The sequence below is a fragment of the Rhamphochromis sp. 'chilingali' genome (assembly GCF_963969265.1).
Source record: "Rhamphochromis sp. 'chilingali' genome assembly, chromosome: 3".
Lineage (NCBI taxonomy): Eukaryota > Metazoa > Chordata > Actinopteri > Cichliformes > Cichlidae > Rhamphochromis > Rhamphochromis sp. 'chilingali'.
Genome location: NC_137931.1, coordinates 46,015,080 through 46,040,364, shown reverse-complemented (window position 1 = coordinate 46,040,364; position 25,285 = coordinate 46,015,080). Strand labels below are relative to the sequence as shown.

General features: G+C 46.4%; 2 protein-coding genes across 5 annotated transcripts in view; both read right to left on the bottom strand.

Annotated features, from left to right (window-relative positions):
* arhgef18b (rho/rac guanine nucleotide exchange factor (GEF) 18b) overlaps positions 1 to 12,742 on the bottom strand; it is a 37,424-nt gene extending 24,682 nt beyond the window's left edge. Inside the window, exons 1-9 of one of the 2 annotated variants that reach the window (XM_080876783.1) lie at positions 12,652 to 12,742; positions 6,311 to 6,459; positions 5,423 to 6,030; positions 4,872 to 5,022; positions 4,215 to 4,341; positions 4,056 to 4,110; positions 3,128 to 3,202; positions 2,499 to 2,607; positions 2,092 to 2,275 (exon numbers count right to left, since the gene is read on the bottom strand). In XM_080876783.1, coding sequence (XP_080732909.1) covers positions 2,092 to 2,275; positions 2,499 to 2,607; positions 3,128 to 3,202; positions 4,056 to 4,110; positions 4,215 to 4,341; positions 4,872 to 5,022; positions 5,423 to 6,030; positions 6,311 to 6,459; positions 12,652 to 12,727 — 1,534 coding nt within the window. In that variant the 5' untranslated portion in view covers positions 12,728 to 12,742. Of the gene's footprint in view, positions 1 to 2,091; positions 2,276 to 2,498; positions 2,608 to 3,127; positions 3,203 to 3,516; positions 3,664 to 4,055; positions 4,111 to 4,214; positions 4,342 to 4,871; positions 5,023 to 5,422; positions 6,031 to 6,310; positions 6,460 to 12,651 lie in introns of those variants that run through there. The other variant, XM_080876784.1, reaches the window with a different exon arrangement.
* A 6,610-nt stretch (positions 12,743 to 19,352) lies between these two features.
* Positions 19,353 to 25,285, bottom strand: part of insrb (insulin receptor b) — a 72,920-nt gene continuing 66,987 nt past the window's right edge. For all 3 annotated transcript variants that reach the window (XM_080878385.1, XM_080878387.1, XM_080878386.1), the window contains one exon: positions 19,353 to 25,254. In XM_080878385.1, coding sequence (XP_080734511.1) covers positions 24,900 to 25,254 — 355 coding nt within the window. In that variant the 3' untranslated portion in view covers positions 19,353 to 24,899. The remainder of the gene's footprint in view (positions 25,255 to 25,285) is intronic.

Here is a 25,285-nt window from a genome sequence, read left to right as displayed (position 1 = left end):
ACTGAATGTGTGGCACGCCGAGCCTCGCTGAAGGATACCAGAGCAGCTCTGTTTAATAAGCAAACAATAAGAAACAACCATATATTACATCCTGACCGCCAGACTGCACGGTGTATAAATAGCCTGGACGTATTATGGCCTTTGTCTGCCACAGAATAGAGGGAGAAAGGAAATATTGGGTTATAGTCATGAAATAATGAAGCAATAGCACAGAATGACTAAATGCCCCCAGTGCTCCCATCCACATGTGCCAGTGAAAGCAAAGAGAAATGGTGATGACATTGAGAACACTTCTGTTTCCTTGTTACTGGAAACTTTATTTGTTGATGTGAAATTCTCAACAGCCAGACCACATGGCTTATGAGAAGACGGCCTCTGGTTTACAATAATGTCAACACATGTGACAAAAGTCCACACTGCCAGCATCAGTCACGGTGATGGAAAGGAAATACCCAGTAGGAGTTTAAAACTGTCACTTTAACAAACCTGTATAAACATAGATGTAACATCAATACTGAGAGTGTGTCTAGAACCATCCATTTTAACTGCATCGCTTTAGGTTTGTGGACATTTGTTTATGCTCTTAAGGTCCGCCCACAGCATTCCTGTCACTGCCCCTCCTAGAGTCCTGAACGAGATTTCTTCCTGTTTAAATGGAGTTCTTCCTTCCCACTGTCGCCAAGTGCTTGCTCAAAGAGGTCATCTGTATTATTGTAGGGTCTTCGCCTTCCAGTATAAAGAGCCCTGCGGCTGTTGTTGTGATTTGGTGCTGTATAAGTTAAACTAATTAAATGTAACTGACCTGACTTGACGGTGCCATCGAAACACGTCGATTCTTTTCTTTTTCAGTCATTCTGCTGTAACATTTGCTGCTGTGCTTGGGATCATTGTCCTATTGTGTGACCCAGGTTTGGTCAGACAGACAATCTCACATTTGCCTCTAGAATACTTTTGTATACTAAGAAGTGCACAGTGGACTCAGTGAGTGCAAGGTGTCCAGTCCCGGGGCTGCAAAACGAGCTGAAAGCATTGCCCCGCCCACCACCGTGCCCAACAGTTGATGTGAGGTTGTTGTGCTGGTATGCTGCGTTTGATTTTCTCCAAACGTGGCGCTGTGGTTTGGTCAGATGCAGTTTTGAAACCTGTGCTGCCATCGTCTTTATCAAGAGAAGAGACTTTTTATCATTTTACTGACATGAAGCTTAACATTTGACACGCAAACTAGTTTTACTTGAGTAAAGTTGTCAGACACGTTATGGTCAGATGTGAATAATACAGACTAAAGGTTCTTAACTCTCGTCTACGTCCACTAACACGACTGCCATTATTAAAGAGTTTCACTGGGAAACTTCTTCCATGCACGGTACAAGTAGTTCATCAGAAGCTGTTGCAGTTATTTATAATCTTCCAAATGTGCAAAGACACATTCGGTAACATTATTCTGACTATAGCCTGTACGCTGCCCTTGATTGGCTTAAGAGTAACAGACCAATGGATTCATGAAGCTTTGGTTACCTTGAGACAAAGCGAGGCTCAGCTTTTCCACTTCGAGCTCATTCAACACGTACAAGACAGCAGAAATCTGAAATATGTTGCAAACTAGAAAAACAAATCTAAGGCGAGCTGCAGCTTCACCGAAACATCTGCAAGAATTTGTCCAAACAAGTTCACCGAGGTGTGTGACCTGATGAGGTAAAGTAATGATGAGGCGGGAAAGGGGAAGGCTGTGTCATCTTAGCATCTAACAAGGGAAGGGAACGGCAAAATGTCTTCAACAGCCCCAAAGAGGAGCCACAGTCACTGTGACGGGTGGTGAAAGCTGCTGTCTGATTCCATGTATGTGCTTTGACAAAGATGTCAGTGTAAGGAGGCTGAACGGGTGTTTAGTGAGCACAAGCTCTTCGTGTTGTATGTGCATGTGTGTGTGGTTTGTTTACCTGTGTGCATGAGTGCGCCACTAAGTGGGCGAGTGAGTGTGCATGCAGTATAAATAGATGCGAGCTTGTGCATGAGCGCGGCACCTGTGCACATATGTGTCCGACTGAGAAGAAGCGTGGGTGCGTGTACACCTGTGGCTGTGGTGTTACTCACTCGTGCACTGCAGGCCATGCTTTTTCTGCAGCGCCTTGCTGCACAACGAGCACGTGGCACAACTGGAGAAGGAACCTGGCACCAAATGATGCCCATTGCTGTGAATGCCACACATTTTCTCTTTGGGCTCCCTGTCCTTGTCCTTCACCTTGTCTTTCTGAGGCTCTTTTTCGCGGTTCTTACCCTGCAGAGGAACAAGGAAAGAGGCAGATTGGTTTTTTCATGCACATGTTGTGTTCTTCAGACATAATAAACATGACATCTCATGGCTGAGGCAGGACATACAATTCGGATAGAGATTGCAATCTGCTTTAAGATGCAATCATTAGGCCAAACGTGCCACGCACTTCAGTGCAAAAGGTACATTTATATTTCGCCATGAAGTCGTAGGGGCTTCACAGGATTACCTTGTCTTTATTGAAGGAGCCGGTCATCCTGTTCCTGAGAGAGCTCAGAGTCCTTTTTACTTTGGTGCCTCTTTCCACCTTCTCTATACGATCCTCCTCTTCTTCATTCCTGGTAGATGAGCAAGAGAGTAAAGTATAAACTACAGGCTAGTGTAAAGACACCACAGCATCTCTGTGGCGTCTTTTTCTTCTGCTTTCAGCCTTTAAAGGGTGAGATGGAAGCAGATGATCCACTGCTATCCCTGACTTTAAAAGCATTACACTCTTTGTTGAGTTTCAATTGACTTTTTTGTGCAGCATCAGGTCATCTCAGGGAGCTTTACATAGTAAGGGAATAAAAACCCATAAAACTTCCCCTGAAGCACACATCAGAAATTCATCCTGGCAAACAGGGGACATTGTTGATTAGTAACAGTTTTCTGATGGTTTCTATAAAAACAAACCACATTATTGCAGAACCAAGAGCAGCCTGCACTGTATCAGCACTTTGTCTTTCACTGCTTTCAGTTTTGTATCCCGTCACCGACGGCTAATAAAACTCCTCCCAGGACTCGCTGAGATCACAAACATCCCAAATGTGAGACGATGAGCTTCAGTCACAGGGGAACAACGGTGAGGGCCGTACTTACTCGTTAGAGAGGAACTCGTACCAAGTGACACTTCCTGAATCTTTGGCGTCTGATCTGCTGCTTCTCTGCTTCTCTCTGTCAATGACAACAATGACAATGAAAGGCTGGATTCAAAAATCTCCAAATGTGAGAAACGTGTTTGTCGTGGCTCAAGTCTTTAAACTGTACAAAAACAAAGAGTGTGGTTTAGACTCGGTGAGTGTTTTCCCAGTGATAACAGCCGTGTCACTGCACAATGTCAACATGCAAAACATGGCAAAAACATGCTTGCACTTACAGTGCAGTGTGTGCACACGCACGCTCTACAGTCTGGCTCTGCTGGTGCTTTATAGACTGGGACGCCGCTACAGCAGTGAAAGCACGCAGACCTCCCTCTCCTGTTTACTTACCCGTGGTACTTCTTTAGCTCCTGCAGAACTTTCTGTACCATCACCCTGAGACAAACAAGACACTGAGACTAAGTGGAGGAGAACAATTCTAGGAGCTGGGTGCTGATTTTGAGAAGAATCCTCCCCCGTGTGCTGTGTCCGCACACCGCCCGGGTACATATAAAATAACCCTCCCCCTCACACACACAGACACAAAGGGGCCATCTAAGGAGCTGGGAGAGGGAACTGTGGGAGGAGAAGGTTGCTGACATATGACATGGAGCAGAAATGTCAGCAGAGAGTGGGGAAAGCCCCTCTGCTATGTGGGAGTGAGAGAGCTGCAGCTCACCATTTAAAGCTACAGAGCAGGATTTGCACTGCTGCACTAAAGGAGTCAAAAACTGCAATAATACAATTCAACATAGTTTAGAAGACGTGTTTCCTAATGTAATCAAACTACTTCCTTCTTTCAAACATCTTTAAACTTGCACTCGACAGAAACAGCTTCTCGAACACGGTGAGAACGAGCAGCTATGTTGATGTAAATGACGTGTACTCACATATGCGTCTGTCCTTCAGTAGAATGCAGGTTTTCTTCCGGGTCAAATTCCTCAGCTACAGGTGAAAAAGATAAACTGGTCAGTTATGAGGAAAGATGCCTTCAGGTGATAAAACCTGAACTTAGATTTGTTCTACAGGCGTTAAAGCCGCCGGCCCACCTCCTGCTGCCCTGGCAGCCCGTTTGGATGTCTGGACAACACGAGAAATGTGTGCAGCACGGGAGCAATCGTCTGTAGCAAGGATCTCTGAGCGGGAGTATAGCTGCCTGCCGGGCTCACCGTGGTCCTGACAGAAGAAGAATAAACGCACGTGTATCCACTCCTCAGCAAGCAGCACACACACACTTACTGTATACGATAGATTTCTTATGCAGACGGCAATTTACATTCAGTTATTTTGGTCAATGTGGTCAGAAAATTCTTTGTGGTTCAGTTAATTTGTTGTTTAGTATCAAATATCCAAGCTGTGGTCACCTACAGCTTTCCTATCGTCCATATGTCCCAGACCAAAAGTCCTCTGGGACTTCCAGTCTTTTCCAAAAACTATTAGAAGCTCACTGGTTGATGTGTTCATTCATTGCAGTGTCACAGAAATGCACCTGCTTGTTCTGAAAGATGAACAGCATCCTGCAGTTTGAGGAAATCACTGAGCTCGAGTTCAGCGCAGAGCTGCACGTCTGTGACGTCTTCAGAGGGAACTAAATGACATTGTTGCTTTTGGTTTGTTGTGAGATTACTTTAACAAAAAAGTTTAGTTCCTCGATGCCACTTTTGAGTTATTACCACCACAGTGACCCTGATCTTTGGGCAGCTTACCCTCAGGCTGAAGCCATCAGGACTGCCGGAGTCCTCCTCAGGACACGGCGAGCAGCTGTAGGTGGACTGGAAAAGACTATTCTGTCGCTCCTCGTCATCATCATCATCTCTCTCTCCGTCACTGTCTATGGCCTTGGTGTCGAGACTGAGTCTGGCAGCACGGCAAGCAAACACAAAGCAAATAGATTTACATATACAAGCATGTGCATATACACACACACACACATGTGGGAGACAGAGGGAGTCTATGACTTGTGTGTATTTTCTGTTTTGTCAGTATTTTTGTGCTCGTTTCATTTTCACAGCTCAAAGAAGCTTCACCGTCATTATTTAAAAAGCTGTGAAAGACCAACCACAGGAAACGTTCAGCTCACTTAAATAACACAGGCAGAAAAGTGTTTTTGAGCGTGACAACTGTGCTGAGTAATACTGAAGCAAGATGTTTCTCTATGTAGAAACTTTATTATATGACTTATGAGTCAAGTAGATTTGGACTGTAACAGGAGACGCTTCCTCTGAAATGTTTCTGCGTGTCCGGCTCTGCGTCTTACCTCCTCCCCAGGTTGATGGGGGACAGAGGGACACCCCAGCTGTGCCTCCGAGATGTAGACATGGATCTGATTAGGATAGGAAAGCTGTCCAGGTCTGGCTCTCCATCAAAATCCATTGAGCACTGGTCCTTTGCTCCCTCCATCGCCGCTGTCGATGCCGTTTCCATCGATCCCGACAATCCGATCAAATTACTTGGCGAGCTCCGCCCTACTGCAGAGCCTCCACAGAGAGAGTCCTCGCAATCAGTGAACCCACCTGGTAACAACTTAGGACTGAGCTGAGTGACCACAAGGTTGTGAGGAAGTTCCTCTGGAGGCTGTTCGCAGGACGGGAACGGTGCATTTAAGTGTGGGGAGTGCGTGTTCAGAAAAGAGTGTGCAGGTCGGTTTAGGGCTGGACTGTTTGTGTTTAGAGGCTCCTGGAGGTCGACGCTCTCCGTGGCTGCGGTCACTGTGGATGCAGTTGTCTGCGAGGTCGGCGTACCTCCCCGCAGATCTTTTAAGTACTCAGAGTCCCTGAGAGAGGGGCTGATGCTCTGCAAGTCCTCCACACTGCTGCTCTCCTCGATGCAGGGGCAGTCATAGTCGCTCACCACCGAACACGCATCCTGGACAGAGCGCAAAGGCACCCGAAGACAAGACAAACACAGCAGACGTGAATAGAAGTCCTGACACACTTTGGGAGCCTGGTGTGTAAAATGTTAGCGTTCAGATATTCTTTGAACGAGTTAAAGCTGAAGCTGACCGGCACCTGCTGCTAAAGGTCAAGTCAGACAAAGGGAAGAATTCATTTGTCCATAACGGACCTCGGATCACTATTATTTTGGTAAATGTCATTGCATTTGTTGAGAACCTAAAATAATAGTAACGCTCAGTGTTCAGCTTCACCTGGTCATCACTGGTCCACCCAAAGGAGACGTCCTCAGTGACAGAAGCAGGAGATAATGAGGAGGAAGATCCTTTTGCACTGGTAGGCTGGACGCTGAGATGAGCACTGGGAGGCTCACAGGGCTGACTGCAGGGCTTGCTCTCTGATGCTAAAAACAAATCATTTGGCATTTATTAGTCTCGATAAACACAAATTTACAACCGACACGAGGAGAAAAGGCAGACGTCATCAGCTGTCTAACACCTGTGGAATGCAGTGAATAATGGAAGAAAGGCCCCGCCGGCAGCCCTGCTCCAGCCCCTCGCTGAAAGCTCCTTTGCATTTCCATTGCATAAACAGATTCCTCGATTCACATGATGCCACAAACCGCCGTCACCACTGGCAACTGCTCAGTGAGCCAACATTAGTCTCCATGTCATTTCTGGGAGGCTGGCGATTATTCCCTTGCTGAGCTTTCAGCAGCTCCAGAAGTGGCTTGCCTGCAATAAATCATATAATATACCAGTGCGCTCAGGTGACGTGAGGGGAACAGACACAGAAGAGGCAAACGTGGAATTTCTGGATCTTATTCTGGAGCTAAAAGTGTCATTTTATTACTGAGACACGATAAGAGCAAACATGTCAGAGTTTCACGGCGTCACGTCCACTGGTGGGGCTCCAGCCACACGGTTTATTCTGTTTTCCTCATTCAATGTAAAAATGGGCTTTTCCCAATGATATATGTGTAATATGTGTGTAAACTCAGTAGGAGGGAAAAGGAGGATATGATGCATGTAGTTAAAAAGAAGGTGCAGATATAAACACTGGAATTTCCCCTCAATAATGCAGCGATAAGTAAATATTTCAAAGACAGCTCGGTGCTACAGCTGTGCTTCGGCAGCCCGTCGCCATGAGGAGTATTACTGCATGTAGCCTCCTGAGTTTGAGCTCGAGTTGAGCAGAGAGCGCTCCGGAGGATTTTACCAGAGCCTCTAAAACCAACAAAGTTAAGACAGATTTTATTGACATGTTTTTTATGTTTGATTTCAGCTCAGTGTGGGAGTAACTCCTGCTGTTTTGCTGCTCAGCCCACTCTCGGTGGGCCTCTCTTATCACAAAACGGGCACATCAGAGCCAATCAGTATGTTTTTCAGTGCTAATACAGGCTGAGATGCAGCTGATGTGTCTGTTTGTACTTCGTTCAGATGGTCATACAAGTCCAGTCACTTCTGGTGTAGAAATAAAACACCCCAACATCATATATGCAAGAGCAGAAAACCATCACGAACAGCAGTTGTTGCTTTTCCGTCTAAGAGATACATTTCTTGAATACTTGCCAGATCCTGTAGAAGATGTCCGGCTTTTTAGCTGCTGATTGCACCAGCGAGTCTCTTAGCACAAATATTAATATTTTAAAAAAGATCAAACATACATGAGAAAGACAAACATTACATAACTCGATCACGCAGACGGTCACTGCTGACAACAGGTCATCAAATAATCTGCTAAAGTTGGTAGTTTGATCCCTGCTGCTCCAGTCTGCACGCCACAGATCCAGGATACGAACCCCAAACGGATCCATTGGTTGTGTGAATGTTAGATAAAAACACTAAAGCATAGAAAACTGTGCCTGTGTGAATGAATGGGTGTGAATGAATGAATGAGGCCTGTTAGTGCGCTCGGGTAGAGCAGAACCAGTCCATTTACCAGTTACCATGACACCTGGGGTGTGTGTGTGTGTGTATATATATATATATATACATACACACAAAGGTGTACTCTCAGTGGAAAGGTGTACTCTCAGTGGCAAGGGAACAATAAGAGAACAGCACCACCAAGGCTGGAGACGGAGCAATACTGGAAGAGCATATGGGAGAAGGATGCAACCCATAACGGCAATGCTCAGTGGCTAGAGGATCTGAGGGCAGACCACAGCAACCTCCCTGAACAGGGTCCAGTAACCATCACAGTGGCAGATATCCAAGAAAGAGTCTCCAGTATGAAGAGTTGGACAGCACCAGGGCCCGACATGGTTCACACCTACTGGCTGAAGAAGCTGACTGCACTCCACGAGCGTCTGGCAGCACAAATGAACCAGCTGCTAGTTAACGAGAGACACCCGGAATGGCTAACTGAAGGCCGGACGGTCCTGATCCCCAAGGACCCCAAGAAGGGACCGGTCCCCTTCAACTACCGACCAATAACCTGCCTCAGTACTACATGGAAGCTCCTGTCAGGCATCATATCGGCTAAGATGAACAGGCACATGGGTCAATACATGAGCGGGACACAGAAAGGAATTGGCAAGAATACCAGAGGCGCAAAACACCAGCTACTGGTAGACAGAACAATCAGCCGAGACTGCAAGACCAGACTGACCAACCTGTGCACTGCCTGGATTGATTACAAGAAGGCCTATGACTCAATGCCCCACAGCTGGATACTGGAATGCCTAGAATTGTACAAGATCAATGGGACCCTAAGAGCCTTCATCAGGAACTCAATGGGGATGTGGCGTACAACACTAGAGGCCAACTCCAAGCCCATAGCACAAGTCACCATCAAGTGCGGGATCTACCAAGGAGATGCTCTGTCCCCACTGCTGTTCTGCATAGGCCTGAACCCCCTCAGTGAGATCATTAACAAGACTGGCTACGGATACCGACTACGGAACGGAGCAGTTGTCAGCCACCTCCTGTACATGGATGACATCAAGCTGTATGCCAAGAGTGAACGAGACATCGATTCACTGATCCACACTACCAGGCTATACAGCAATGACATTGGAATGTCGTTCGGACTGGAGAAGTGTAGTCGGATGGTAACAAAGAGAGGGAAGGTAGTCAGAACTGAGGGGATTGTACTACCAGAAGGCAACATTGCAGACATAGAGGACAGTTACAAGTACCTGGGGATCCCACAGGCGAATGGGAACCATGAAGAGGCCGCTAGAAAGGCTGCAACCACCAAGTACCTGCAGAGGGTCAGGCAAGTCCTGAGGAGTCAGCTGAATGGTAAGAACAAGATCCGGGCCATCAACACGTACGCCCTGCCCGTGATCAGGTACCCTGCTGGGGTAATAGGCTGGCCAAAGGAGGAGATAGAAGCCACTGACATAAAGACAAGAAAGCTCCTTACCATGCATGGAGGGTTTCACCCCAAGTCCAGCACCCTGAGGCTGTACGCTAAGCGGAAGGAAGGGGGCCGGGGACTGGTGAGTGTCAGCACCACAGTCCAGGATGAGACAACGAACATCCAAGAATACATTGGGAAGATGGCCCCAACTGACCGAGTGCTCAGTGAATACCTCAGGCAGCAGAAACCCAAGAAAGAGGAGGGAGACGAGGAACCATCATGGAAGGACAGGCCCCTGCACGGTATGTACCACCGGCAGATAGAGGAGGTGGCTGATATCCAGAAATCCTACCAGTGGCTGGACAAAGCTGGACTGAAAGACAGCACAGAGGCACTAATCATGGCAGCACAAGAACAAGCTCTGAGTACAAGATCCATAGAGGCTGGGGTCTATCACACCAGGCAAGACCCCAGGTGCAGGCTGTGTAAAGATGCCCCAGAGACAATCCAGCACATAACAGCAGGGTGCAAGATGCTAGCAGGCAAGGCATACATGGAACGCCATAACCAAGTGGCCGGCATAGTGTACAGGAACATCTGTGCCGAGTATAACCTGGAAGTCCCGAGGTCAAAATGGGAGATGCCCCCAAGGGTGGTGGAGAATGACCGAGCTAAGATCCTGTGGGACTTCCAGATACAGACGGACAAAATGGTGGTGGCTAACCAACCGGACATAGTGGTGGTAGACAAACAGAAGAAGACGGCCGTAGTGATCGATGTAGCGGTTCCGAATGACAGCAATATCAGGAAGAAGGAACACGAGAAGCTGGAGAAATACCAAGGGCTCAGAGAAGAGCTCGAGAGGATGTGGAGGGTGAAGGTAACGGTGGTCCCCGTGGTAATCGGAGCACTAGGTGCGGTGACTCCCAAGCTAGGCGAGTGGCTCCAGCAGATCCCGGGAACAACATCGGAGATCTCTGTCCAGAAGAGCGCAGTCCTGGGAACAGCTAAGATACTGCGCAGGACCCTCAAGCTCCCAGGCCTCTGGTAGAGGACCCGAGCTTGAAGGATAAACCGCCCGCAGGGGCGTGCTGGGTGTTTTTTATATATATATATATATATATATATATATATATATATATATATATATATATATATATATATAAGACACAAAGCTTGCCTATTTTGTTATTGTTGACTTTTTATTACGTTTACCAACTATTATTTTACGCATGACTCTAACTGCATGCGTGATTTTGGTCTTTGATTGCTTATAAGAACGGTGCCTATAAATAAAATTATTATTTTATTTTTTCAATTCCTACTTGAGTTATATCCTGGTTACTGTGCGCTGGTGAAGGGTTGTTTGCAATGAAAAGTTTTATTCATTTCTATTTATCATCATACGTGTCTCCTCTTTAGTGTTGTGTTGATTTGATGCGTCTTCCAAAAGACATCTTGAGCTCAGTTAGACTCAGAAAAAAACGAACCCTCCTAAATCACCATTAACCATCAGAGCGACACACACACACACACACACACACACACACACACACACACACACACACACACACTCTAACTTGATGTGTGTTTTTTCCCTCTCTCAGAATCACTTTTGAGACCTCAGCAGTGGCTGAACGCTATGATGAAACACAGACATCGTGTCCTGCTGTAAACCAGCAGCATCCACTCCCGGCTTCAGCGGCGCAGTCAGGGCTGCTGTCATATAAACACACAGACAGACGCGCTGTAGATCCAGTTTTCTATATTACTAAATCACAGGCCGAGGCTGCAGCGGTGGCAGTGTCCTCACTGGAAGGAGAATTTGTTTGCGTCCCGATCCCGCTCGTGTTGAGTAAACTTAAGACAGCCAGCAGGCGCTGCTGCGGTTGCTTAATGCTGCCTTGCAGCGCCACTGTGGCCTTTTATGGTCGGCCTCTCAGATCGCCCCCGACATGACACAGAGACGAAACGCCCGTGTGCGTCCTCAGGTGAGCGCATTTGCGCGTTTGTCACTGTCAGCTGTTTTCTTCGCAGTTCGGCTCCACGTACTAAAACTAGTGGCTGTAATGAACAACACCAACATGAACGGCTTTGCATCTGTGATTTACTCAGCATCGAGCCTCGCTTTACTTTCTAAACATCTCTAAAGAGGTGTTTATTATTCAGCTGCTGTAATGGTGAGTTAAGTCACATGAACTGCGCTGAGCTGCTGAATGATTGCAACCGCTAATTAAAAGGAAAAAGAAACCAGAAGCTGTGCATCAGCGCTGCAGCCGGTGTGACGAGGAGGAAACGATCGCACGTGTTTGCCACAAAGTCTGTCGTTTGTTTGTCTGCAAAGCTAATCACAAGAGGAACTCATGTGATTATGTCAGTTGATTTTGTGATCTTGATGCTTTCTTACATAGTGTGGCGATACATCATCACCCAGTGACACAAACCACAGGAAATAAAACTACAACTCATTTAATAAAACTTACAGCTCCTGTCTGTCTGCGACACAGAGCTCACATTAAGGTCGTGGTGACCATTTAGTATCTGTCACTGGTGCTTGAATCACACAAAGTGTGGGCTGCTGTGTCTCTGTGTTTGCGTGACGGGCTGGAGGTGAAGGCAGAAGCTGTGAGATCTGAGGTTGAAGCAAACATCAAAAAACAACTGTCAGGCTGCAGAGCCTCTTTGATCACAAATGCACCCGACGGCTGTTTTCACAGAGCTGAGCGGCCCGGGTACTTTGGACGAAAGCAAAGTGGAAACGTTCCACGCTGCTCGTGTGCGCTAAGCATTACATTAAACCACGAAAGCGCAGAAAGCAGGAAACTAGCTGCCGACGAAGCTCCACCTGTTAGTCATGCTTTCTCTAAAAGGACAACAAGACCAGTGCCACACCAAGTCCCACGCAAAGCTTCACAGCCTGAACTGTCCACGCACGGTGCAGCTCCACCGGTGGACACACAAATTCAGTAATAGATTTATGCTCAAATTTGAAAGGTGCATGGTGACACTGCACAGAGTGAGAAATGACTCACTGAACTTTGCACCAACGTCTCATCTGCTGCACTAACTGTCTCCGACCACAAACCCCAACCAGGTCAAACAACAACGGTGTGAAAATGGCCAAAGGAAGCCAGGAGAACATTAAAATAGCAGCAGCAGTAGCCAGCAGGTATAACGCACATCTCTGGGTCACATCCAGTCTGCAGCCCATGCTGGGTCACCTCCCCCCATCCACCCAACATACCCACGATGGCTGAAACATGAAGTCAGTGTAAAACCAGGTTACCTCTCTTGAAGGACCATCTCTTCATCCAGAGTCTGGAGAAGGATGGCCAGGAGTTGTTAAGAGGAGAGTCCGCCATAGGAGCAGCACAGTGGGTAGGCCAGCAGGAACTGGAGCTCGCTCGCACTCGAGCTCTGGCACCCAGCAAGAGGAAGAGGGAGGTGAGAGAGGGAGGGAGCGAAGAAACGAGCGAGAGAGAGAGAGAGGGCGAGCGGCATCAAGAAGCATATCAGTGTGGTGTCTTTAAAAGGGGTGAGGGAGTGGGCTCTCAGACTTCCCGGGGGGGGGGGGGGGGGGGGGGGGGGGTAGAGCTCTTGTTTTTAGATTCATTTGAAGCTGATTGAATGACAAAGTAAGGAGGAGGAGAGAGTTGCAGTTTTATTTCAATATGCACTCATGAAATGGATCCATAGCGCTGTGCAAACGTCTCCAGTCACCTCTTATTTCTTTGCATTTGGATTCCACAGCGTGCAGGAGTTTGTTTTTCAAGTCCTCTCGAGAAACACTTGTTCAGACTTTCTGAAGCTCTTTCAAAGCTTTTTCTTTTCCAAGTTCCAAGTTCAACTTTATTGTCACTTCAACCATATACAGTTTAAAAATACACAGTGAGGCGAAACAACGTTCCTCCAGGAACCAAGGTGCTACAAGACAAGTTAGTGCAAAAAAAATAATAATATATAATATATCTAGTAATAATACTGTGCAAAAGAGCATTTACAGGTTGGTGTGTGCGATGGTTTGGTGGTGTAGGTCAGTGTGTTTGCGCTTTGTGTTGGTTAGTCAGTCCAGTCTCTTTTTGTTGTGTGGATGCTTTTTCCCTCATTTTCAGTCCAGTCATCGTAGCATTTGCTGTTTTTCTTGGTCCACTTAACACTGACCTGTGAATCATTCGAGCATGCAGAAGACGCCCAACTCAAAGGATGAGCCCCTAACAGGAAAGCTAGCCAAGAACCAATTTAAGCACTTTGCACTTTCGGGCCTTGGGAGGAGAAATCCAGCAAAGACCCGACACAGGATGTGACGGAGAATAAAGGTCCAGTCATGCCAAATACTGACTTTCAGGCTTGTTCATTTGTACAAACCTCTTGCTTCAGACCAGTTAGCAGACGCAGCTGTTTTAGAGAAACAAAAACAGAAAAGGAGAAGGAAGCATACGCAATGAAAGTACAGGGTAAGGATCCATGCTGGGTTTTTCTTAGATTCAGATTCACAGGGAAACTGCACATTACAGAAAAGACCAAGTCTAACAACTAAAGCAGTAAGTTTGAGCTAAAAACAGGAGGTACTGTACCAACCGCTGACTGCTGCAGCTGCTAGACATGGGGCTTGGCATTTCTTGCAACTATTTCCTTTGCACCAGCGTCGCTGCGGACGACTGTCAGTGCACATCATGTGGAAGACTCTCCCTACTTTCCCACAGATGACACGGCTTGAAGCGTATTACAACCGAAATGTGCTGCACATCGTCTCACATTTGATCCACCGCCAGTCACAACCTGTCAAAGTTTATAAAAAAACTAAAAACACACAAAGTGCACTTACGCTGGATGGAAGGTCACAAGTGGCAGCATGTAAATTCCTCCTGTTGGCCAAAAGAGTGAATTAAAGGCAGAAAACCCCCAAAAAACAGATGCTTTAAATCCTTCAGATGGGACTGTTCTGCAGGAACGTCGGACTCAAACTGAGCGCATACAGCCAAAACAGTTGCCGTCTCTCAACCCGCTTCCTCTTTCTTTTCTTTCCCCTTTTTTCTGTGTGTCATTCTGCTCAGCTGAGGAGAACCGCACTCTGAATGGCCCACACGTACAGTTTGACACATCACTGCAGCAGCGTGATAGCGCAGCAGTGTGGAAGCGTAACCAGAACGAGTGACCTGTTGGCAGTAAACCTTTGTTACTCACAAAAACAACGTCTCACTCCATCGAAGAGCAATAGTTTCGTCACCGACCATCAGCACACACATATACGCTGAGATGTAGTTTGACGTCTCTGGTGTGTTTTTCTGCTACTACATCTTCTCATTGTGCAGCTTTGTGCTTCCATGCAAAGCATTTACATAAAACAAGTTGGGGAGGAACTAGATGTGCTTATAGTGGTTTCCCTCAGTGCATAACGACGAACGCTGCACTGCTGCTCTTTTACTTTCAGATCTTTTTCTGAATCAAAACTAAGGCTTGTGCAAACCGGCCGTGCAGTCTTTGTGTTTTTCCCCTGAAACCCAACCTACATGCAGAGAATGGAAAGAAAAGTATTTGCAATGTGCAGCTTTAAGACGTCTCTGTGCTTCAGAAAAACACACAAACCTATTGTAGTTATTTTTTTCATTAAGCTTAAATTGGCCAGATGGGGGTGCATCAGTTACTCTTCTGCTTTGCAGTGCATGGCTTCACCACAACAGGTCTCAGGCTGAAAAACACGACGACGAGAGCTAATAGGTAAGACTTAGCTCCTCCTCAACCACCATCAAGATACCACTTTGCAGAGCTGTTTAGGTACATGACGATTTTTATCAGCTGCCAGCCACGGCTCTGCGTCTGAACTAGGATGCTGAAGTGTGAGAATGCTTCAGTAATGTTGAGTCCAAATGTACAACTTAAATGTTTTTCCATTTTTATTTACTCCTTTCATTCAATCGTTGCATCTACTTTCCATTTTCTGAGAAAAATACATTTAAAAAATGAGGGACAGTAGAGTGCTTCTCTCCTGACCTGACTGATGAAGATCTGATCCAGAAATTTACATTTGGATTTGTCCCTTTGGTGTCTCTCAGACCATTTCCCGTCTTTAAGAATGGCTTCCTGACAGCCACGCTAACACCGAGACCATTTCTGACGAGACTTCAGTGAGCAGTAGATGGGTCGACTGAAGGGTCAGATCCATCTCTCAGGTCCTGTGTCATCCTTGCAGGACTTCAAGGGCATGACCTTCAGACTATCATGGATGCTATCTGCTGTGCATTTGGTTTTTTAGGCTTGTCTTCCACTTGTCCTGTTTACTCATTTTTTTAAGAATATACTGCACATCACACCAAGATAAGCCAGGTTTCTTTGCAAATCGTCTTGTTGGGGTCATTTGAGGCATCAGTGTTTGAGAAAATGCACAATTTTCTTAACCTTTAATATGATACAAAAGCAGCCAAAGCAGTCTCTAGTAACCGTTCTGCACACCGCATTAAAAAAAAAAAAAAAGTAGTAGTCAGCAGATTATGATCTGTATGCAACATTACTGGTAGTGATGGTCCAGTGGACCCTAAAAAACCCAGAGGGCCCAAATGAGCATCAGGTTGCCCTTTTCGCTCAGAGTAATTCAGCTGATGACCAACTTTCCATGAAAAGAAGCCGACGAGGATGCTGAGCTCTGCCCCCTCCCCCCTGGCCTCCAGGAGCGCCCACAAATGCATCCAACCAGCATCTTAAAAGATTTCTACAAATTTGAGCTCCAGGATCAGAAGCAGAAGAAATGTTAAAGCAACATGACAGCTGGGAGTGCTTTTTTGTAACAGGATGGTGAAAGGAGCCTCCTCAGAGAAAGGACTACAAATCTGTGGTGATGTCCTGCTAACCCAAAAACTCCATCAGCTCATTTTTACATGCTGCCACAGGACATCCACCTGGTGTCACCTGAGCCCGCACTGCCAGCTAGTCCATAAACTCATGTTTTATATTTATCAGATAACTTAAACTAAACAAGGAGGAAGTGCTGAAGACAAATCCAGACGAAAACAACCACAGGGCGACTATAGTCACACAGCTTCCTCCCATCATGTGAAAATACTACCAGTATCTCTGGATCTGGGAAACACAGAAGTCCCAGCCAGTACTCCCAGTGCTCCCAACACTTCAACCACATGGACAACACACCAAGATAACAAACGGTCCCGAAAGGAAAACACGATCAGCAGTTTTCCTGTGTGAAATAGTCGTAACTCAAACTGCGTGACTGGCAGGTTTGGAGCCAAACGTAGGGAAGCGCTCGGAAATACAGCTTCACTGCTGAAACAAGGTAACTGTTGGAACGCAAGTACGCCAAATATACCAGGAATACGAGGAACTTGGAACTTACTACAGGACACTAGGAAGACACAGCAGAGACGACAAGGGAACAGGTGAGGAACACAGCTGAGCAGAATCTAACTGAGGAGACAGAGGAAGTAAAACTGAACATGACATACATGGGACAAGGACCTAACAAAATAAAACAGGAAGTAGCTAACACAAGGGCCAGAACTTAGACAGGCTAACTTGACAGAACAAAAGGGAAAACGAGCGACTACAGAGACCGGCACAGAAACACACACGGGGACACAAAGATGGAGACTAGACTCATTTCCACAGGAGACAGAGGACACGGCACAGAGACAAAACTAGGACAGCCCGGACAAAAAAGGAAACTAACACAATCAACCATACAAGAAACCAAAAACTACATTTGTTTCTATTTCTTAAGAACCAACAGCCCAAAACATCTCACTCAAAAAACCAATTAGCTTAACCAATAACAAAGAAATGAGGTCCACATGTAAAGGTGAAGAAAAGCAAAACAAGAGCTAAACTAATGAATAATAGCATCAAGGCATTCAAACCAGTGACCAGAGCGCAGTGAAACCAAAGCAAATAAAAACCAAGTTGGAAACCTTCTCCATATAAGATGGTTTCCAACTTGGCTTTTATTTGCTTTGGTGATGTGCAGGATGTCACTTCCTGTAATAGATGACAGAAGCAAATCATTAGGACCTGAAAAGGAGGAAGCAAAAAGCAGACCCGACCACTGAAACCACAAAGCCTGGCGGCCGTCACTTATCTTTGGCACTCGATTCACTCGCATAAGTAGTTTTTAGAACAGGTGGCAACAAAGTAACAGTCGTGTTACTGCGTCAAGTGTAGCTGCTCAGACATCTGGATCCTTAGACACAAAATACACAAAGATTCATTAATGCAGCTCTACGTTTATTTATAAAGTCACTGGTGTCGTTTGTATTGTATTTGAAGTTCCTCTCACTCGTTACATTTAATGAATATCCTGATTTAATCAGTGACAAAACCAACAAAGAGGAGCGTCTGATGCTGTTGCGCTCCACAGGGTTTAATCATCACTCATCCCAACGGCAGATCCTTCTGTTCTAACCCTGTGCTGCTTTTTATATGGCAGTGACAAAGGAGTGCTCATGTGAGATGAGTTGGATGAAGGCATGGTGACATTATCCAACAAAACTTTATTCTGAGACCTTCGCAGTAATCAGTCAGACGCTCACATCCCAGTTTAAAGCTCTTTCCCAGGCTGGGAGCTGAGACGAGAGTCTAGCTCTGGATCAGAGTTACAGAATAATGAAAAACGATTGAGCTCTTTTACGGATTTGCTGCCTTGCCCAGCTTTAAATGTTGGAATTGAATCAACCTGCAGATAATGTTCATCATTTTAATGGAACAGAAAATATTTCCCCTGAAATGCATCAGCAGGGTTCAAGTGTTAACAGCAGGAAACAGGATGAATCCAAACCTCGATAACGTGACTGAAAACACAAAGTGTGCGATCAGTTTAACTCCCCAAGCTGACAAAGTGCACAAAGACGCATATTCTCCAATAATTTTATTCATAATTTTAATATAAACAGTTAATTGTTGAATAATTTACACACAGCAAGATTTTTATTTTCATATCATTGCAACACTTTCTGTACACGTCACTACTTGGCTCTCCTTTGAAAACATAGAAAAAATAAATTGTCAAGCGTTCATTTCGTCATGGCACATTTTTGATCCTGTACAATATGCATGTGTGTGTGTGTGTGTGAGACTGTGTAGTCGATATTTTGTGGTACATAAAGATAATGGCACATCTGGATCCAGTGTCAGGGATGAAGCAATCTCTTGCGGGTTTTGGGGCGAGGCGTCCTTTTTTTGTTTTTGCACTGCACATACACACATATACACCTGCTGTATGCGTACACGCCGACATTTCAACATAACATATACACAACATATCCCAAAAAGAATACATCAGCATATTCATCGCCAATAAAATGACATTAACAAAGAGGTATCCTGCAAGACAACACAGAGCATTCTGGGGACCACCTATGTGCACGAGGAGAGAGGAAACGTGAAGTAACAGGAGGACGAAGAGAGCGCTCGTGAAGATCTCAACCGAGGACGACGACACACTCGGACCGAGCATCGCACACTGGTGTGTAAACTGGAGCAGACCACTGGACCGGCGGGTGACTCTCACAAGCTCGTCCTCATGTCTGTCACCTGACAAAGGGCTGCGACACACAGGACTGGAAGTCATTCATAGGAGAGGTTCAGCCTTTACGCTCGTATAAAGCTTGTTCATGTTATGGGGGAACACCAAGCTGTAGCACAGAGGCAGCTAGCTTAGCACAAAGTCCGACACTGGAGAACACGGCGAGTGTGGCTCTGAGCGAAGCTACCAAGCTCGTTTCCACCAATCGAAGACGAATAAAGCCCATCAGACAACATTTCAATTTACTTCTGCATAAGTCACATTTTTAGACTTATGCAGAAGTAAATTGAAAAACCTAAACTAACCTAAACTAAACTAAACTGTCGAGCTGAAATTCCGAGATACTCAATTTTTTTTGCTCCAGTGGCAGAAACAAGCTTCCATACAGGATAAAACACCTTAAAATCCTACAGTTCAATATTAGACACATTATAACTAATCTGTTTAGTCCACACACGCACACACACACACACGCACACACACACACGCACACACACACACACACACACACACACACACACACACACACACACACACACACACACACCAGTAAATGTGAGAAACTGTTGTTGCTGGTCTTCTGTGGACTAAACCATCCAGGTGATGTGTTCATTGGTTAATCAGAGTCACGCTCGCTCTTTCTAATCTTTATGTTTAGAGAGGACCTGCTACGCTACAGTCGCTTTGAATGAGTCCTTTGTTTATCCAAATCTCAGGGTTGGTCCAACCAGTTACTTTATCCACTGCCTGAAACAACACTAGCCGCTCTCTATGACATCACAAAGAGCCAAGAGTAGAAAAAAGTCACAGGGATTGCATGCACACACACTGAAGTCATTTTTTGGGAAACTTTAGCTTAACTCACCCCGTAACAGCTCATATAAAAATAAGTGACTAATAGCTCCGCTTCACCTCTCCGTGAGGGAATTCACCAAAACATGCACGACTCCTGTGACAGCCTTCCAGCTCTGCAGCTGAGAGCCTGGCGGAGGACACGCCTCTCCAATAACACGTTTTCTCTTTAGCTTATTCAGGATTTTCTCGCTTGTGTTTTTTTGTTTTCTTCTTCAAAATAACGCACAGTGGTCTTTTCCAGTTTGTCCACACTCACAAAGAAACAACAACAACAAACAAGTTACTTGGAAACATTTTCACACTAAAACACCTGCGACAGGTGAAGCGTGTGTGACGTGAGAAAGGCTTTACGGGTGACAGGGTGGCATGCCGCCGGGGCCGGGTGGAGGCGGGGGCGGGCCGAAATTGCACGACCTCTCGGGCCAACATTCAGGACATGCATCGGACTAAGAGCGGGGTCGGCGTGCGGAACATTTCAGGCCGCGTACTCGTGAAGCTGTGAGACTGCAGCCGCGCAATAACAGACTTCTCTGTGTAGTGGGCTGCTTCATGAAAAAACAAAAAGAACCTTTTTAAATTTAGAAAAAGTTATATACACATTGATAACAATGTTAAATTCAAAATGTACAAGAGTAGTAAAAGTTTACAGTCAGAAAAGGTCGTCGTATTCGGCCTCCCTACTTTGGCTAGAAAAAAAATAGATATCAACATCTCTAAAACGTAATACTTTTCTCTTTAAAACAAAACAATAATACATACAATGCTTTGTTCTCACCCTGTGCTGCGTTACTAGCATGCTCTGTCCAACCAGAGTTCAGCAAAACAAAGCCAAACTTCCCTAAAAGTGAAGCGCTCTCGTTTTGTTTCCAGGGACGAGAAGATCTGCTGCTATTTACACGTAAGAGCTTATTATTGGGTTCATTCAAAACGAAAATGACAAACATACAAATCGTGCAGCAAACGAACGCACTTTTCAATGTTTGTGCGCTCACTTGTTTGCGTGACTTTGGGCTATCAAAAAAAAAAAAAAAAGCATCAAATTATCTGCTGGTACAGATGTTTCATCTTCATGCACAAAGCAAGCCAGAGCTTAGCAGAGCAGAGACACAAGTTCAGCTGTTATTTTCTCTCCGCGTGGAGGGAAGGTTAAAAAGAAAAACAATGATTTCCTAAAACAACAAAAAAAGCAGAATCGTTTCGCCAAGAACAAAATTTATGTGATTTTCATTTCGTGTTCGGAGGCGGGAAAATCCTCTTTTGTGATTGGTGGACTGTCAGGGGCAGTTCTGCTCAGGAGGGGGTCAGACGGAGCTTTAGGCACTGTGGGTTGGCGCAGGAGCGGGGAAGCCGTTTGTCCTTGCAGCCCCTGACGCGCAACGCTCCCATCCGACCACTAGAGGGCAGGCCACACCAGATCACGTGTGAGTGGAGCGGTCCTGACTGATTTCACAGGCTGGGAAAAACTGATTTATGAGAAGAGTGTTTAGGTTTTTGTCGCCTTTTTGCAAGGATGCTGAGAACTTGCGCTTCAGTCAGAGCAGATGAAAGGTAGGTAGGTAGCTCTTCCTCCTCCTCCTCTTTACTCTCCAACCGTAAGCATCGGGCCGCCTCCCTGAGACGAAAAAGTTACAATCGAGATTTCAGTTAATAGTTGTTATGGCACACAGGATGGTCCGAGTCCCTTTCAGAGGCGGAGGAGGGGGTGGGGGTTAAAGTCCTCCTGTAAGCAGCCCGGGCGTCTGCGTCCTGCCACGACAGACCCAATCCACGGCATTGACAGGAAATACAGGTCATCACTCGACATTCACAGTAGAAAAAGCAAAAGCATACGCACAGAATGAAATCAGAACAGAGAAACAAAAGTACAACAGGAGGAGACTCGAGATGTGAACACAGCGACTGTTTCGACCGCACGGAGACAGTTCGACGTGCCGAAGAAGATAAAGCAGCGTGAGGTCCACGGCTGAGCTCGGTCAGCCTTGGCTGCGTGAAGGCAATCACAGATATGAACAGAGTCACGATATTATTGGTTTTTCTTGTCAGTGTCACGTTCTCTGATATCAGAGCCGCTTTGCGCACAGCCCAGAGGCCCGGTGAGCGCGGAGAAGGGGACCAGTAAAGCTACGGTGCTGCTTCCAGTGACCGTGGGAAGCTTTGTGTGAAGAAATGTTCATGAAACGTGCAGAGGAGAGGGGCGATGAGTGCTCTTAAAAACGCGACGCGCGGGCTTGAACATAAGATGTGAGAGTCTATAAGAGCACGCCACGGACGCAAGACGGCAACCTGGGAACCCATCCATGACTCAGGCTCCGCAGACCGATTCCTCCGTGTGCACTGAGGTAGACTCCGGCCAAACACACAGACGACAATCATCACTAACTAATTAACTAACGAGCACTCCTGCCGCTCACCACCGCCGACTCCATCTCTACAGCTGACCAGCCGGCAGCACTTACTCCACCCTCAGCGGCTCTAAACATGCTGACGGTGTTCTTGTTCACAGGATGATGATCATAAGAAAATGTTCAGAGCTGCAGATGTGCAGGAACACGCGACTTGCAGGAACACGCGACTTGCAGGAACACGCGACGTGCCGACTCTGAGCGGCTTTTGGCTGCGCGATCGGATCGTGATGCAGTTGGAATATTTCACGACGCACACGCAGCTGATGTTAGTCTGCTTTTATCTTTCCAAACAAACTACCACCGGCCCGCGGCTTTCACTCCTCAGTATGATGAACTAAAAACAACTCCATCATTTCCGGCCCCCTTTTAGTGGCCACGGCGCAGACTCGGGCCGATCCGCGCTCGGTGTGATCGACGGTGTCTGCAGCAGAAACACCGCCTCCAAAAAATATGAGAAAGCAGTGAGTCGTCTGTGTGTGTGTTGAACTACAGCCAATAGATTTAGCCTGGAAGAGGCTCAGGGTTTGAGAAGGCACTGGTAAATATCTGGAGGCAGCTTCCCGGCGGTCTCTGACTCGACTCTCTGGGTTCTTGGTGAGAGAGCAACGCTTTGGCTGTGAGTCTGTTCAGTTTGGCACCCGCACTGCTCTGTGTGTTCAGGGGGAGAAGAAGATCCGCTGACTATCGGCTGATGCCTGAGGACCACAGAAGAGCGGCCGCGGGCTGGCCCGCTGCGAAACACCGGTGACCTTTGGGCTCTGGATGAAGGCGGGTCAGTGAAAGGTCAGCCGTAAGGACACTTGACTTGTTTTGAACTCTGGATCAGTGGACAGGAATGTTTTTGAATCATCATCAGGAGCAATTTGACAAGTTTCTGCTTGTGTGAATGTTCAGAAAAATCTGTCTGCCACCGTATGTGTTGAAGTCATCTATTAAGGAGGAAAATCAAAAAGCGAACGTCTGTCCCTGTGTGATAGTGTGAGCTCTGCCAACAGGCAGGAAAGGCTCGAGGGAACGAGGAGCTCCAACTCAACTGGAATGTCAGACCTGAGTGAAACAGCTGCTGCACACAGTCTGCAGTGATAGCAGGGAGAATAATGGGATTAGCAACCAACTGGCAGCCCCCCCTCCCTGTGCTCTCTCAAAAATACAGGGAGACTGCCCCCCCCTCCGTCTGCAGGTGGAACTGTCCGTATGTCTCCTTCAGGCTTCGACCACAAAACCTGGAATTTTCCACCAGGCTAATCTTGAACATCAGCAGCAAACAGGACGCCTCAGGGAGACCAAGCACGGGTGGAGGGGCAACGCGTGACTCTGATAACCCCCTCCATCTAACGCAGAACGCCCCCCCCCTACCCAACCGCTGCTGTCAGTTCATGCTCCGCCTTTACTCCGAGCAGCACCGCGCCGTCTAACCTCGCCAACGGCTGACACAGACGGGCAAACCGGAGAAACCACAAAAATAAATAAAAAAATGAAAACCGCAGGAACAAACACGTGGGAGCCTCAACGCCACCGAAGACACGAGAGACGGCGCACCCGGGCACGCCGACCTACAAACGCCTCATAAAGCTTCTTTCTCTCTCTTTTTGGTTGTTTTGTTTTTAGTTTATTTTCAAAGCTGTAGTGAAGTCTTGAACTATTGTGCACTTTGAGAGGAAAGAAATGCAGTCAGCTTACAGCATTTCCAGGTTTCCCATCCAGACAAAGACTAAGAGGGAGGCGGGAGGCCTAAGACACGGAGAGCACTGCCGGTAGGTTGGAGCGATTTCTGGGGCGATAAAAATAAGGAAGTAAAAAATGTGAATAATAAACCCGACGAAACAAAGAACAAGCAAAGCTCCTGATGGAAAATATTACAAACTATTTACAATGCCATCTATTTTATATATATATAAAATATATTGGTAGGGAAATACCAATATTCCATATATATGTGTATTATATATACTCATATAATTCTATACCCACTAAAATATATGAAAGCAGCAGTTATTGGTCAGTCTGAGGGACTCTTTTTGTCCAATTCTTAACTGTTTAAATATCCTTCAGCCTTGAGGACACAAAAAGAAACGTTTGAAGCAAATAAATTAAAAGTTGTCACCAAACACCCGACGAATCTGTCGTTTGGAATTCTGCAGAAGCAAAACAAACAAACAAACAACAAAAACATTCCTCTAGGAATAGATGTTTGTTCTACCATCAAGTCTTTGCAAGTCATCCCACTGATTAAGTCATTGTTCAAAAAGGACAAGTAGTGTAGACACTTTGTTTACAGGCCACGTACACAAAGGCCACTATCTGAGTAAAAAGAGGGAAATAAAATAAAAAAGCACAGAATCGTGGAAATGCGGATCGGTGGGAGAGGAGGAGGGGCGAGTCTCGAGGAGGTCGAGCACGAGCAGCCTTCTTGGTTGTCTAAGGTTTGTTGTGTTCACAGTTTTCTGTTTTTTCCCCGTTTCCATCACAAGGAGTCGTGGAAACGCAGCGTTAGTGACGAGCGATGGTTTTCTGGTCTGATGTCTTACACCACGTTTGCATCATCTTGCCTGTGTTCTGGAGCCACGGGGAAGAAAATAAAAAGTCCTGAGATTTGTGTCTCTTTTTTTGTTTTTTGAAGGGCTTCTCTGAAGAATAAGAAAATCACCATCATCGAAAATGATGAGAGGAACACGAAGGAGACAGAAAAATAGATCGGAAAGGGGAAAAGGGAAAGCTTCAAAGAGTTCTTTGAGGAAACGGGAAGTGTTAGGAAGGGCTGGATCTGGGCAATGATAAAATTCTTCCATTTTTCTTGCCACCGTTCATGTGTGTGTAGGGGACGTGCTCCTCATAGTTCCCCCTCAGGGCCACCGAGGGCCCGCTGTCCCTGGATAAGCTCTCCTCTCTCTGGGAGTAAGAAGAAGGGTCCAGGGGGATGCTTTCCATGTTGTCCAGGTCTAGGTCAAACTCCTCCGTCTCGGGGACTTTGTTTTCATCACTGTAGAAGAAGGAGACCTCCTGGAAAGACGGGTCCAGGTCGTCCCGCAGCATCTCGATGATCTCGAGGAACGTCGGACGCATCTTGGGATTGTACTGCCAGCACATCTGCATGAGGCTGTGCCTGGGAAGAGGGATGAAGAAAGGCCAATTTA